Source organism: Leucopleurus acutus (assembly GCF_964270905.1).
Source record: "Leucopleurus acutus genome assembly, chromosome: 4".
Taxonomy (NCBI): Eukaryota; Metazoa; Chordata; class Mammalia; order Artiodactyla; family Delphinidae; genus Leucopleurus; species Leucopleurus acutus.
The window spans coordinates 66,997,512-67,013,667 of NC_139146.1; the positions used below are offsets into that span (position 1 = coordinate 66,997,512).

Genomic DNA, 16,156 nt, shown 5'->3' on the forward strand with positions numbered 1-16,156 from the left:
ATGTATAAGCTTCAGTGATGAGTCTTTAGTCACCTATCTGTGTCTAAACATCCTTGGATCCCATCTGGGATTAAGTCCCATTCACGTAGGAGCTCCCTCCTATTTATGAAATTTTAATTGACATTTTGATCAACTAATTATGTTTCTCAATAACTCTCACCATATGAATCTTTCTCAAACATTTTTCCTGCTGAGTGATTAAATATCCATGTGGTCCCAGAAAAATAATCAACTCAATTTTCTTCAGCAGTGTTTTTCACTAACTCTGCTTCCTTTTTGACTCTTTAGAGTCCTAGTCGAAAGCTAGTTAAATCCCCCATAATAAAGAATACTTTAGCCATTCTACAACTTAACTGAGAACTTTTATGGTCTGGAAAGTCCTCAAATGTTGTATCACCTTTTCTTTTTAATAAGTTACACAATTCAGTCTTTCATCCCAATGTTTTACATGAGCCCCCCCCCCACCCTTATTACATTCTCTTTCACTTTATGGTGACATTACCCCAAAACAAAGTAAGACTCTTGTTGATTTGCATTTACCTTTTATTATTTATTGACTCTAGATGGAAAATGTTTGTGGACCAAATTTTGAGAGCTTGAAGTTGATTCTAAGTTATAAGTGTTCTCAGGGAGTTGAATAATGATAATAATAAATAAATAAACAACTACTATTTATTGAACTCCTATCATGTATCATACAATGTTCTAGACTCATATCGTCTCGTGTCATCTTTCTAACAATGCTGTACACATTTTTATACACAATTTACAAATAAGGAAACTGAGTCTTAAAGCGTCTTTGTCCAAGTTAAATTAATTTGTAAGGGAGGCACTAGGATTTAATCCGGAGTCTTATTCAAAAAACCTTTGGTTGCAAAAATAGGCAAGTGGGACTACATCAGACTAAAAAGCTTCTGCACAGCAAAGGAAACCTGAATATCAACATGGAGATAGCTAATATCTGTATGTGCAATTTTACATAATTTTGTATTTGAGAGAAAAATACTTAGATGTTTGTATTTGTTTATTTTGATTTTTTGATAATGGTGTTTAGAAACTCTTGACCTAGCAATTCTTTCCAGAGATCTAGAAGAGTGTGCTAAATCCAAGCTGGTTTATACCAATCTATTGTTTTCTTCAGCTTATAAAATATATTGCTTATGCTGTGGCCTTGTATCTTACCTATATTTCCTCCAGGGCACCAAATCAAAATACAGTACAGAATCTCATAGAAAGTTTCATTGAATATAGCTTTTCTTATCTTGAACTGGAGAAAATGGTGACCCCAAAGGGACATGCATGTATAATGTTTGGTAACCTTATTGTCCTGGAAATTAATATCCTTCCTCCTTTCTATCTCTGTGCTCAGTTAACTACCATTAAAGACAACAACTTAATCATTACTTTATGGAGAGAACTTCCCCTAACCTTCTTGAGTAGGTTAAAATCACCGTATTATATGCTTTCACAGCATCTTGTGTCAATGTCTCTTTTGTAGTATTTATGACACATAAATTTACATTTATTTGTGTGATCTTTTGTGTAATACCATCTCCTCCAAAGCTGTGAGTCTCTTCTTTGGTAATAGATATATGAGGAAAGGTTATATAAACAGTCTTATCTTCGAGAAGCTTGTCACACGTAAAATAAAGTGGCTTGTTCACATGTCATAGCTCACTGCTCAGAATTTTAAGGTGGGAAGTGGTGACTGAGAATAGAGCTAATTTCATGTATGGAAGGTTAATGAAATAGGTCCTTTCTTGGCATATTGAAATAACTGAATAATGCGTGGTGCTGAGATTAAAAAAAAAAAAACTGGGATGTGCTATAGCTTCTCTTTCTGTTTGGAGTCATTGCTGTGAAATCTCTCATTCGCTTGACCTTCTTGGGCACCTAGTCAGCAGAGAGGTGTACCCACAGATTGTCATGCTCCCCAGACGAGAAGTTATCATTTTCCCACTAATACAATTATGTTGTATCAGTGAGCAGGCAGTATGCTGGCACAATGGAAAAAGTGTGGGTTTTGGAGTCAGCGTGACCTGAATTCAAGATCTGTCCAGGTCTTGTATTGATTAACTGAAAGACCTGGGGTACCTTCCTTATTCTCTTCAAATTTTAGTTTTTTCTTTCCTTTTTAAATTTTTATTGGACATAGTTGCTTTACAATACTGTGTTAGTTTATACTGCCAGCAAAGGGAATCAGCTGTACATATACATATATCCCCTCTTTTTTGGATTTCCTTCTCATTTAGGTCACCACACAGCACTGAGTAGAGTTCCCTGTGCTATACAGTAGGTTCTCATTAGTTATCTATTTTATACATAGTATCAACAGTATATATGTCAATCCCACTCTCCCATTTCATCCCACCCCCTGACCTTCCCCCTTGGTATCCATATGTTTATTCTCTACATTGGTGTCTCTATTTCTGCTTTGTAAACAAGATCCTCTGTACCAACTTTTTTCAGATTCCACATATATGCGTTAATATACAATATTTGTTTTTCTCTTTCTGATTTACTTCACTCTGTTTGACAGTCTCTAGGTCCATCCATGTCTCTACAAGTGACCCAGTTTCGTTCCTTTTTATGTCCAAGTAATATTCCATTGTATATATAGAATATATATATTCCACATCATATATATATATATATACCACATCTTCTTTATCCATTCCTCTCTTGATGGACATTGAGGGTTGCTTCCATGGCCTGGCTATTGTAAATAGTGCTGCAGTGAACACTGTGGTGCATGTGTCTTTTTGATTTATGGTTTTCTCTGGGTATATGCCCAGTAGTGGGATTTCTGGGTCATATGGCAGTTTTATTTTTAGGGGTTTTGTGTGTGTGTGTGTGTGTGTGTGCTACGCAGGCCTCTCACTGTTGTGGCCTCTCCCGTTGCGGAGCACAGGCTCCGGACGCGCAGGCTCAGCGGCCATGGCTCATGGCCCCAGCCGCTCCACGGCATGTGGGATTTTCCTGGACCAGGGCACGAACCCGTGTCCCCTGCATCAGCAGGCAGACTCTCAACCACTGCGCCACCAGGGAAGCCCTATTTTTATTTTTTTAAGGAATCTCCATACAGTTCTCCATAGTGGCTGTATCAATTTACATTCCCACCAGCAGTGCAAGAGGGTTCCCTTTTCTCCACACCCTCTCCAGCATTTATTGTTTGTAGATTTTTTGATATTGGCCATTTGACCAGTTTGAGGTGATACCTCGTTGTAGTTTTGATTTGTATTTCTTTAATAATTCGTGATGTTCAGCATCTTTTCATGTGTTTGTTGGCCATCTGTATGTCTTCTTTTGAGAAATGTAGTTTTTTCATTTCAAAAATTGTAATTATAATACTTAATTCTCACTGATGGTTAAAAGAGCCAGTGTCTGTAAACCACTTAACACATCACTATTATTCATTATTTTCAGGAAGGTATTAATTTTCAGAAAAAATGATTCTAAATTAATTGAAAAATATACTAGAAATATTTCCATAGATATCTTGTCAGTCTTGGTAAACTGTGCCAAGTAATAGAATGATTAATTAATTTCCACTTGCATGGAATTGGATATGGAGTTATATTTTAAAAGTAACAAACTCATATGTGACATTCTTAGCCAAATACCAGCCAGGAAAATATTATTTCCTAAGAATGTTGATACTTAAGGGAATATACTCCCTTTTGTGGACACAAGAGTTTCATTATAGGCCAAGTAATAATTGGAAAGCTTTTGATAGAAAACTGCAGGGAATAAGATCTTTGGAATATGTAAATGCAGTGCAGACAGGTCAGGTTGGGAGTTACCCTGGTAAACGTCTCAAGTCTCAGGATGGGAGGAATCTAAGTTTTCCCTAAAACTTGCCGACTAGGCTGAGATCCCCATCCTGCTGCTGCTCCCCAAGAGCAGAGAGGACACCATCTGATTTCCTTGTCCTGTAGGATCTCACACTTCGGTTCAGCAAGGACAAGATCAGGTGGAGGGTGGGGATATGGAACCCCATGGAGAAGCAAGGGATTTTGGCTATTCTATCTGCTCAGTCGGTAGCACAGGAACCAGAGGGCTCCTCCCCAGGAAACCAGCTGAGGGCTGGCCACGTGGACCTGTGGGTGGAAGCCACATTGAGTAGCCACAGTGAGAGGTTTGGAGATACTCAGCTCCCAGTTCTTTGTTAGAGAGCAGAGTTTTATCCCATCTTAAGCACTTGGTCCACCACCTGTGCACTCGGCACCCAGGTGTCTCCAAGAGCATCGACTCTCAGGCCTTTAGTTACATTGCTTGATGTGAGCAGAGCCTGAGTTTCTCCTGAAATGTGGAATCTGCTCCCATAGTACTGATGGTGCTGGAATGATTTGGCTGAGGAGAGCAAATTTCACATATCTAGGGGTAGTGTGATAGTCCTTTCCTGGCCTGTGCATGGTATTCTAAACAGTGAACTAAGGCACCCTGCTAAGGTAAGAAAAGATCTGGGAAGCAGATGTATGAGTAAGAAAAGATCTGGGAAACAGATGTATGATGGCTGTGCTGGTACATTTATATTCTTTGGAGTCACTGGGGTACATTTTCTTTGAAGAAAAATGAGCCACATATTCTCCTTACTGCTTAGTTCACGTACCAAATTCCCTGAGGCTTCTCCCATTTTAGCTTAGCTAACTCATAAAAGAAATAGAATGTAGCGAAAGTAAAATATTACCAGTTATTGTGCTTTAGGCTTTAATGTTTTGTTTTGGTGCACTCCTTACTTTGTTCTCATGTCTGTATTCCTGGCAAAACCACCGACAAAGGAAAGAATATAACTTGCCTCATAGGGCTACATGTGTTCTCTGTAACCCTGTGTATTCATTCATTGTACTTTGTTAATTTATCAAGTTGACATTCCTGATGGTGATTAAGATGATCTGAGTTATGTAAAATAAACTGAAGTAAATGAAACCCAGAACTAAAGGCTCCTGTACATCTCTGCCTGACTTGCCTACCCTTAGAAACCTCACTTAATCTTCAAGGTCCAGATCAAATGCTACCAACATCAGAAAGTCTTTTCCATAAGCAGATCTTTTTTCCTCCCTGCTAGGATCTCCTGGCTCATCTTTTCTGCATCATTAACATTTGGCAGTTATTTCCCATTCTACATTGTGGGTTACTTGGTTGCGTGTTTACATAAAAAAATTGTAATCTCCTAACACTAGGGCCTTTTTATTTTTTAAATTAGTCTTTGTGTTTTCCACCCTACCCAGCACAAAGAGAAATCCAAGAAGTATTTTTTATGTGATGGTATTTCTATTTGTCTTGTTGATTGATCAAAAATGGATTCCACACCTATTTGCCAGGGATATGATGTGAAAAAAGGCAGATGTGGTCTCTGCCTTTGATTAGAAATAATAACTTTGGGGAAATGAGCTGCTGACTGGAGTGGTGAGCAGCCTTGCTGAGCATCAGAAGAGTGACCTAATACAGCTAATCTGCAAGGACTGGAAAGTGAATTACAACAGGAGAAAATCAGACTTCCATGCAGTGGATGCTTGATGCATTTTTATAAGCCTAAGCCGTGTGGCTGACAGTGTCTTGGTGCTTCGGCCAGATGTCAGACCTGAGACTCTGAGGTGGGAGAGCTGGGTTTAGAACATTGGCCCACCAGAGACCTCCCAGCCCCATGCAGTATCAAATGGCAAAAGCTCACCCAGAGATCTCCATCTCAATGCTAAGACCCAGCTCCACTCAATGACCAGCAAGGTACAGTGCTGAACACCCTATGCCAAAGAACTAGCAAGACAGGAACACAACCCCATCCATTAGCAGAGAGGCTGCCTAAAATCATATTAAGTTCACAGACACCCCAAAACACACCACCAGATGCAGTCCTGCCCACCAGAAAGACAAGATCCAGCCTCATCCACCAGAACACAGGCACTCGTCCTCTCACCAGGAAGCCTACAAAACTCACTGAATCAACTTTACCCACTGTGGACAGACACCAAAAACAATGGGAACTACAAACCTGCAGCCTGTGAAAAGGAGACCCCAAACACAGTAAGGTAAGCAAAATGAGAAAACAGAGAAATATACAGGAGATGAAGCAGCAAGGTAAAAATGCACCAGACCAAACAAATGAAGAGAAAATAGGCAGTCTACCAGAAAAAGAATTCAGAGTAATGACAGTAAAGAGGATCCAAAATCTTGGAAACAGAATGGAGAAAATACAAGAAACGTTTAACAAGGACCTAGAAGAACTAAAGAGCAAACAAACAATGATGAGAAACACAATAAATGAAATTAAAAATTCTCTAGAAGGGATCAATAGCAGAATAACTGAGGCAGAAGAAAGGATAAGTGACCTGGAAGATTAAAATAGTGGAAATAACTACCGCAGAGTAGAATAAAAACAAAAAATGAAAAGAATTGAGGACAGTCTCAGAGACCTTTGGGACAACGTTAAATGCACCAACATTTGGATTATAGGGGTCCCAGAAGAAGAAGAGAAAAACAAAGGGACTGAGAAAATATTTGAAGAGATTATAGTTGAGAACTTCTCTAATATGGGAGAGGAAATAGTCAATTAAGTCCAGGAAGCACAGAGAGTCCCATACAGGATAAATCCAAGGAGAAACATGCCAAGACACATATTAATCAAACTATCAAAAATTAAATACAAAGAAAAAATATTAAAAGCAGCAAGGGAAAAGCAACAAATAACATACAAGGGAACCCCCATAAGGTTAACAGCTGATCTTTCAGCAGAAACTTGGCAAGCCTAAAAGGAGTGGCAGGACATATTTAAAGCGATGAAAGGCAGAAACCTACAAACAAGATTACTCTACCCAGCAAAGATCTCATTGAGATTCAATGGAGAAATTAAAACCTTTACAAACAAGCAGAAGCTAAGAGAATTCAGCACCACCAAACCAGGTTTACAACAAATGCTAAAGGAACTTCTCTAGGCAGGAAACATAAGAGAAGGAAAAGACCTACAGTAACAAACCCAAAACAATTAAGAAAATGGTAATAGGAACATACATATCAATAATTACCTTAAATGTAAATGGAATAAATGCTCCAAGGAAAAGACATAGACTGGCTGAATGGATACAAAAACAAGACCCGTATATATGTTGTCTACAAGAGACCCACATCAGACCCAGGGACACATACAGACTGAAAGTGAGGGAATGAAAAAAGATATTCCATGTGAATGGAATTCAAAAGTAAGCTGGAGTAGCAATTCTCATATCAGACAAAATAGACTTTAAAATAAAGACTAATACAAGAGACAAAGAAGGACACTACATAATGATCAAGGGATCAATCCAAGAGGAAGATATAACAATTGTAAATATTTATGCACCCAACATAGGAGCACCTCAATACATAAGGCAAATACTAACAGCCATAAAAGGGGAAATCGACAGTAACACAGTAATAGTAGGGGACTTTAACATTCCCACTTTCATCACTGGACAGATCATCCAAAACGAAAATAAATAAGGAAACACAAGATTTAAATGACACATTAAACAAGATGAACTTAATTGATATTTATAGGACATTCCATACAAAAACAACAGAATACACTTTCTTCTCAAGTGCTCATGGAACATTCTCCAGGATAGATCATATCTGGGGCACAAATCAAGCCTTGGTAAATTTAAGAAAATTGAAATCATATCCAGTATCTTTTCTGTCCACAATACTATAAGACTGGATATCAATTACAGAAAAAAATCTGTAAAGAATAGAAACACATGGAGGCTAAACAATACACTACTAAAGAACAAAGAGGTCACTGAAGAAATCAAAGAGGAAATCAGAAAATACCTGGAAACAAATGACAATGAAGACACGATGACCCAAAACCTATGGGATGCAGCAAAAACAGTCTAAGAGGGAAGTTCATAGCAATACAATCCTACATCAAGAAACAAGAAAAATCTCAAATAAGTCACCTAACCTTAAACCTAAAGCAGTTAGAGAAAGAAGAATAAAAAAAACCCTAAGTTAGCAGAAGGAAAGAAATCATAAATATCAGATCAGAAATAAATGAAAAAGAAATGAAGGAAACAATAGCAAAGATCAATAAAAGTAAAAGCTGGTTCTTTGAGAAGATAAACAAAATTGATAAACCATTAGCCAGACTCATCAAGAAAAAAAGGGAGAAGGCTCAAATCAATAGAATTAGAAATGAAAAGGGAGAAGTAACAACTAACACTGCAGAAATACAAAGGATCATGAGAGATTACTACAAGCAACTATATGCTAATGAAATGGACAATCTGGAAGAAATGGACAAATTCTTAGACAAGCACAACCTTCCGAGGCTGAACCAGGAAGAAATAGAAAATATAAACAGACCAATCACAAGCACTGAAATTGAAACTGTGATTAAAAATCTTCCAACAAACAAAAGCCCTGGACCAGATGGCTTCACAGGAAAATTCTATCAAACATTTAGAGAAGAGCTAACACCTATCCTTCTCAAACTCTTCCAAAATATAGTAGAGGGAGGAACACTCCCAAATTCATTCTACGAGGCCACCATCACCCTGATACCAAAACCAGACAAAGATGACAGAAAGAAAGAATACTAGAGCCCAATGTCACTGATGAACATAGATGCAAAAATCCTCAACAGAATACTAGGAAACAGATTCCAACAGCACATTTAAAGGATTATACACCATGATTAAGTGAGGTTTTATCCCAGGAATGCAAGGATTCTTCAATACATGCAAATCAATCAATGTGATACACCATATTAACAAATTGAAGGAGAAAAACCATATGATCATCTCAATAGATGCAGAAAAAGCTTTCAACAAAATTCAACACCCATTTATAATAAAAACCCTCCAGAAAGTAGGCATAGAGGGAACTTACCTCAATGTAATAAAGGCCATATATGACAAACCCACAGCCAACATCGTTCTCAATGGTGAAAAACTGAAACCATTTCCACTAAGATCAGGAAAAAGACAAGGTTGTCCACTCTCACCACTATTATTCAACGTAGTTTTGGAACTTTTAGCCACAGCAATCAGAGAAGAAAAAGAAATAGAAGGAATCCATATCAGAAAAGAAGTAAAACTGTCACTGTTTGCAGATGACATGATACTATACATAGAGTATCCTAAAGATGCTACCAGAAAACTACTAGAGCTAATCAATGAATTTAGTAAAGTAGCAGGATACATAATTAATGCAGAGAAATCTCTTGCATTCCTATACACTAATGATGAAAAATATGAAAGAGAAATAAGGAAACACTCCCATTTACCATTTCAACAAAAAGAATAAAATACCTAGGAATAAACCTACCTAAGGAGACAAAAATCCTGTATACAGAAAATTATGAGACACTGATGAAAGAAATTAAAGATGATACAACAGATGGAGAGATGTACCATGTTCTTGGATTGGAAGAAGCAACATTGTGAAAATTGACTATGCTACCCAAAGCAATCTACAGATTCAATGCAATCCCTATTAGATTACCAGTGGCATTTTTCACAGAACAAGGACAAAAAATTTCACAGTTTGTATGGAAACATAAAAGACCCCGAATAGCCAAAGCAATTCTTGAGAAAGAAAAATAGAGCTGGAGTAATCAGGCTCCCGGACTTCAGACTATACTACCAAGCTACAGTAATCAAGACAGTATGGTACTGGCAGCAAAACAGAAATATAGATCAATGGAACAGGATAGAAAGTCCAGAGATAAACCCATGCACCTATAGTCCACCTAATTTACAACAAAGGAGGCAAGAACTTACAATGGAGAAAAGACACCCTCTTCATTAAGTGGTGCTGGGAAAACTGGAGAGCTACATGTAAAAGAATAAAATTAGAACACTCCCTAACACCATACACAAAAATAAACTCAAAATGGATTAAAGACCTAAATGTAAGGCCAGACACTATAAAACTCTTAGAGGAAAACTTAGGAAGAACACTCTATGACATAAATCACAGCAAGATCCTTTTTTACCCGCCTCCTAGAGTGATGCAAATACAAACAAAAATAAACAAATGGGACCTAATGAAACTTAAAAGTTTGCACAGCAAAGGAAAGCACAAGTAAGACGAAAAGACAACCCTCAGAATGGGAGAAAATGTTTGCAAACAGAGCAACTGACAAAGGATTAATCTCCAAAATATACAAGCAGCTTATGCCGCTCAATATCAGAAAAACAAACAATCCAATCCAAAAATGGGCAGAAGACCTAAATAGACATTTCTCCAAAGAAGATATACAGATTGCCAACAAACACATGAAAGGATGCTCAACATCACTAATCATTAGAGAAATGCAAATCAAAACTACAATGAGATATCACCTCACACCAGTCAGAATGGCCATCATCAAAAAATCTAGAAACAATAAATGCTGGAGAGGGTGTGGAGAAAAGGGAACACTCCTTCACTGTTGGTGGGAATGTAAATTGATACAGCCACTATGGAGAACAGTATGGAGATTCCTTAAAAAACTGAAAATAGAACTACCATACGACCCAGCATTACCACTCATGGGCATATACCCTGAGAAAACCATAATTCAAAAAGAGTCATGTACCACAATGTTCATTGCAGCTCTATTTACAATAGCCAGCACATGGAAGCAACCTAAGTGTTCATCGACAGATGAATGGATAAAGAAGATGTGGCACATATATACAAGGGAATATTACTCAGCCATAATAAGAAACGGAATTGATTTATTTGTAGTGAGGTGGTTGGACCTAGAGTCTGTAATACAGAGTGAATTAAGTCAGAAAGAGAAAAACAAATACCGAATGCTAACACATATATATGGCATCTAAAAAAAAAAAGTTTCTGAAGGACCTAGGGGCAGGACAGGAGTAAAGACGCAGACGTAGAGAATGGACTTCAGCACATGGGGAGGGGGAAGGGCAAGCTGGGACGAAGTGAGAGAGTGGCATGGACATATATACACTACCAAATGTAAAATAGATAGCTAGTGGGAAGCAGCCACATAACACAGAGAGATTAGCTTGGTGCTTTGTGACCACCCAGAGGGGGTGAGATAGGGAGGGTGAGAGGGAGATGCAAGAGGGAGGAGATATGGGGATACATGTATACCTATAGCTGATTCACTTTGTTATACAGTAGAAACTTACATACCACTGTAAAGCAATTATACCTCAATAAAGATGTTATAGAAAAAAAAAAGAACCAGACCATGCTGGCACCCTAATCTTGGACTTCCCACCTCTAGAACTGTGAAAAATAAATGTCTGTTTTCTTTAAAAGAAAAAAAAAGAGAAAGAATAACTTCTTCCTTCTATAGCCTCTATGGCTGCATGTTGAGAAGTAGAGTGGGAGAAGGTAAGAAGAGGCTGGAAAGGAAAGGAAAATGGGGTAGTTCAAAGAAACATGATTAGTTTGTTGGAAAGTGCGTACATCATCCCAGTTCTCATTTTCACAGTAAAGTTCTTTTTTTTAAAAAAAACATCTTTATTGAAGTATAATTGCATTAGAATGGTGTGTTAGTTTCTGCTTTATAACAAAGTGAATCAGCTATACATATACATACATCCCTATATCTCCTCCCTCTTGCATTTTTAGGTAAAGTTCACTTTTTTTCTTTTTTTTTTTTTGCGGTACGTGGGCCTCTCACTGTTGTGGCCTCTCCCGCTGCGGAGCACAGGCTCCGGACGCACAGGCTCAGCGGCCATGGCTCACGGGCCCAGCGGTATGCGGGATCTTCCCGGACCGGGGCACGAACCCGTGTCCCCTGCATCGGCAGGCAGACTCTCAACCACTGCACCACCAGGGAAGCCCAGGTTCTCATTTTTAAGTTATTTAATCTCACAGAGGCTCAATTTCTACCATTAAGTGAGCCTAGCACATCAGATTAGATGATGTTGGATGCCTGGCTCCTAATATGTGCTTAATTACTGTGGGTGGTTATTACTTTTATTATTATTATCATTATTATTAGCTGCTGTTATCTTAATAGCATTAAGGAGGGCATGTCCTTAAGGACATGGATTCTAAGGATTCTGAGTGAGACATGTCCAGGACTGCCTGGAATAGGGCAGAGGCAGCCCAGGCTGGGGATTTGCTCAGAGACTTCCTTTCCCAGGTGGCTGGCTTAGGCTCCCTGAACAGCTCTGAAGGGTGTGCTGGAACCTTCCATCTCTGGACTTCGTCTGACAGGCATGGATGGACTTCCCAGTACTCACCTTCTGCTGGCAGTCCTCCTTTTGCCCACAATTAGCCTTACTAGATAGGAGAGTATGTGAAAGGAGAGAGAAATTGCCTCTCCTCTTTGGCCTCCTGGTTCTGAGTTTACTTAGATCTGAAGGGAAAAATCCTGTTCAGTATTTTGTGAGTTAAACTTTCCTGGCTAGAACTTTGTTTTCTCAAATACTAACAAAATGGATTTTCTTTCTCCCCTACCCTCTCTTGTTAATAGGGTGCTGAGAAAATTTTGTCAATGAATGAATCAGGAGAACTGCAAGACCTCTTAACCAAAATTGAGGTAATTGTGCTTTTAGCAACTTATTTTTAGTAATCAAAACATTCAACACACTCTGATTGTAATTGAGTTTTCCTAATTGAATTTTTCTCTGTGTTCTTACAAGTATATAACAGGATACATGTGGCGGTTTTAATTTGCTACCACCTACAGTGAGGTTTCCTCCAGCTAGAGTGACTTTAGTGTTAGTGTCTAACAACCTCGTAGTATTAGGTGAAAATTCCAGTCGGCTTTATTAGAGCCTAATTCTCTGTTATAGAGATGTTGATGAGATGTTTCATGTCAGGCCGTTATCTTGAAGCACATATAAAATTTTTTATTTAAATTATTTTATTTTTCCTACAGACCAGCTCATCATTTCTAAAGATTAGAGAAAAAGTTATTTCTCCAAAAGTGCACCTTTTAATTTTGTTCCTATATTTATAATGACAACATCTGAGAAATACTTATTCAAATATATGATGTATCAAATGAATATGCAACCAGGAAACCCTTAATACCTCTCTGCTCCAGTATTTTATCAGCCTACTTCTCTCTATATGTAGGATAAAATATATATATATATATATATATTTTATAGTCTAAACTGGGACACCTTGAGAGTGAAAAGGGTGCATTAATAATTATTCTGTGGCAGTGAACCTGAACCCAGACTTTCCCAGGGGAACTATGCAATATAGTTACATGGTATCTATTGTGCCACGCCAGCTCTTTTTGGTCCAATCTCCTTTGCTGACCTCATTTCTGATTCTCTACCATTCCTTCCACTTCGTGGTTTTTTACCACCATTCCTTTGTGCAAGCCTGCTATTGTTCCATTTCCTCATTCCCCTTCACCATCTTCAAGGCCCATCTGCAGTATCACCTCTTCCCCACATCATTCCTGATCTCTCACACCTTTGCATTCTGGTATCCCTCTTTTTCTTAGGTGCTTATCAAAGTCTTTTAATTTTTGTATTACTTGTCTTTGGGCATTTAATTCATGTCCCAAATGAACTATATACTACTTGGTGCTAGGAATCATGTTTTATTCATATAGTAATTTTACCGAGAAAGACAAACACAATGAGGGTGTGTACTTGATAATCTAGAATTCCTCTCAGCTCTAAACTCTGTATGGGTGGGTTCATTTCTTTCCTTTTGTCCCTGTACTCTACTCCAACTCCATGAAACCATCAATTTGGGTTAATATGTATGTTTTATTTAAGTGATTTAACTTGGTTAATATGTATTATTATTTTCTCTGCACATTTTTACTCTTACAAATGATGTCATGTAATGTACCTAATTGTGTTTCAAATTATTTTCTTAGGCACTGTGCTTTTAAGAACCATCGATATTGCTATGCGAACCTTTAATCCATTTCTTCTAACTGCTGTGTACTTTCCCACAACATCACTGTTGAATAGAACTTCCTTTGATGATGGAACTCTTTTATATCTGTACTATCCAAAACAGTAGTCACTGGCTGCATGTGGCTATTGAACGCTTAGAAGGTAGCTAGTGCGACTGAAGAACTGAATTTTTAATTTTATTTAACTTTACTTGATTTAAGTTTAAATTCAAGTCAAGTAAAATTAAATACAAATTTTAAAATAAATAAACTAATTAACCATATCTGACCGATGGCTCCTACTTTGGACAATGCAGCTGCATGGAGCCCACCCAGTATTTTTTATCTACTCATTTTTTCCACTGATGTCCTCTAACTTCTCCCTCAAACAAACAGTGCTGCAAGGAGCAACCTTGACCATGTTTGCTTGTGGATTTCTCTGAGAGTAGGAATCGCTGGGTAATAGCTTATGCATATCCCCAGTTTTTCAGGTAGTGCCAGATGGCTCTCCATGATGCTTGCAGCATCCAACACTCCCTCCTGTGGAGAAAGCGGTTTCGTATGTTCCCACATTCCTGGCAATGTTTTACATCGTTCTCCAATTTTCTGTTGTCTAATTTTTGCCAGGGTAGTAGGTATAGAGAGATATTGCCTTATCATTTTAATTAATGTTTTTCTGATAACCATTGAGTTTGGGCATTTCCTTGTATGCTTGTTAAATTTTTAAATTTCTTCTTCTGTAAGTTGTGTATTCTTATCCTTGCCCATGAAAAGTGTTGGAATTGTCTTTTTTGTTGTTGTTGTTGATTCTCAGAAGATCCTTCTATATTCTAGATAGCTTTTTTTTTTTTTTTTGCGGTACGCGGGCCCCTCACTGTTGCGGCCTCTCCCACTGCGGAGCGCAGGCTCAGCGGCCATGGCTCACGGGCCCAGCCACTCCACGGCATGTGGGATCTTCCTGGACCGGGGCACGAACCCGTGTCCCCTGCATCGGCAGGCAGACTCTCAACCACTGCGCCACCAGGGAAGCCCCCTGTGCCAATTTTTTATTATAGTAAATCCCCATATGTACCTGGGTCTTTGTCTGAGCTTTCTAATCCGTTCCATTGCTCCATCAATATCCTACTGTTGTTATTTCTGTGATTTAAAAGCATCTTTTAGAGTCTTATAAAGTGAATGTCCCTCATTACTCTTCTTTTTAAAGGTTGACGATTGACTTAGCTATTCATAGACTTTATTCTTTTGAGTCTATAATTTCTTAATTCTGCAACTTGATTAACACTGCCATGCTATATATTAACATAACCTCTCTCTTTCTCTCAGCTCAAAGAATTTTGAAAGAGGATTTTATGCTCTTCATTAAGTCTGTCTCAATTCTACAGATGACATAAATAAGCCAGAAACATTTAAAACTATTCTTAATGTTGAAATATATACAATAGTACGGTACTGGCTTCTACCGTTCATAGGATTTATAAGGTGTTATAACTCTGTTGGGCTGCTTTGTCCATATAACAAAACTGGTAGAGAATTTGCAGCCATCCAGAAAGCCCTGAACTCTGCCTGTGAGGGGCCTGGGATTTAAGGCAAACTCACCCAGGCAAAGAGACTGGCCTTGGAGAAGCAGTTGGAAGAACCAGGAAAAGTGGATAAAGGACAAGATTCAGATCCAAACCCATTCCATCCTTCTGGTTGGCTTTTGGCAATGAAACAGGAGTTTAATATTCCTGAGGTAGGAAACATTGGAGTCCTTACTAAGTAGCAAGTAATATTCTTGGTATTATACGTATTAAGTTATTGAAACGTTACAATAACTCTGCAAGGTGGGTTCTATTATTATCCTTGTTTTACAGACAAGAGAATGGAGGCACAGAGGATTAAATCACTTGCTCCAGACCTTACAAATAGTGTTTGATTCATGATTTTAATGAGCCTGACTCCATAATCTTAACCATGAATCTATGCGGCCATCACTCTCAAATTAAGTGTCATGTAGGTATCTGGGAAATCTGATCAAATGTGGCAGGACCCAAGGTCCAGATGAGAAGTTTACTGGGCGGTAGGCAGAGTACTAGGTCCAGGAAACAGACTGAATTTTAACACTTGGATCTTATGCTAGTGTGGCATTGTGGAAGAGGGGAAAATTGGCAATAACTTCGGAGAGAAACCAGACAGCTCCTACTAAGTTCTAATTTGCTGTTACTTGGGTGCTGCATAATTCATCACCCTGGTCTTTGTAATTCAGGCCCCAGTTTTCAGCAGTTACCCCAGTAATGAAGAGGAAAGAGGCTTAGCATCTGCAGCTGGGTCATCAGAAACGGTGTCAGCAAATCAAAT

At 38.4% G+C, this 16,156-nt stretch overlaps 1 protein-coding gene across 1 annotated transcript in view; it reads left to right on the forward strand.

Annotated features, from left to right (window-relative positions):
* The window catches only part of GRXCR1 (glutaredoxin and cysteine rich domain containing 1), a gene marked incomplete at both ends in the record, with an annotated part of 108,167 nt that overhangs the window by 84,375 nt on the left and 7,636 nt on the right, over positions 1-16,156 (forward strand). The window contains one exon of the mRNA XM_082838115.1: positions 12,425-12,490. Within this exon, the coding sequence (XP_082694241.1) occupies positions 12,425-12,490 (66 nt within the window). The remainder of the gene's footprint in view (positions 1-12,424; positions 12,491-16,156) is intronic.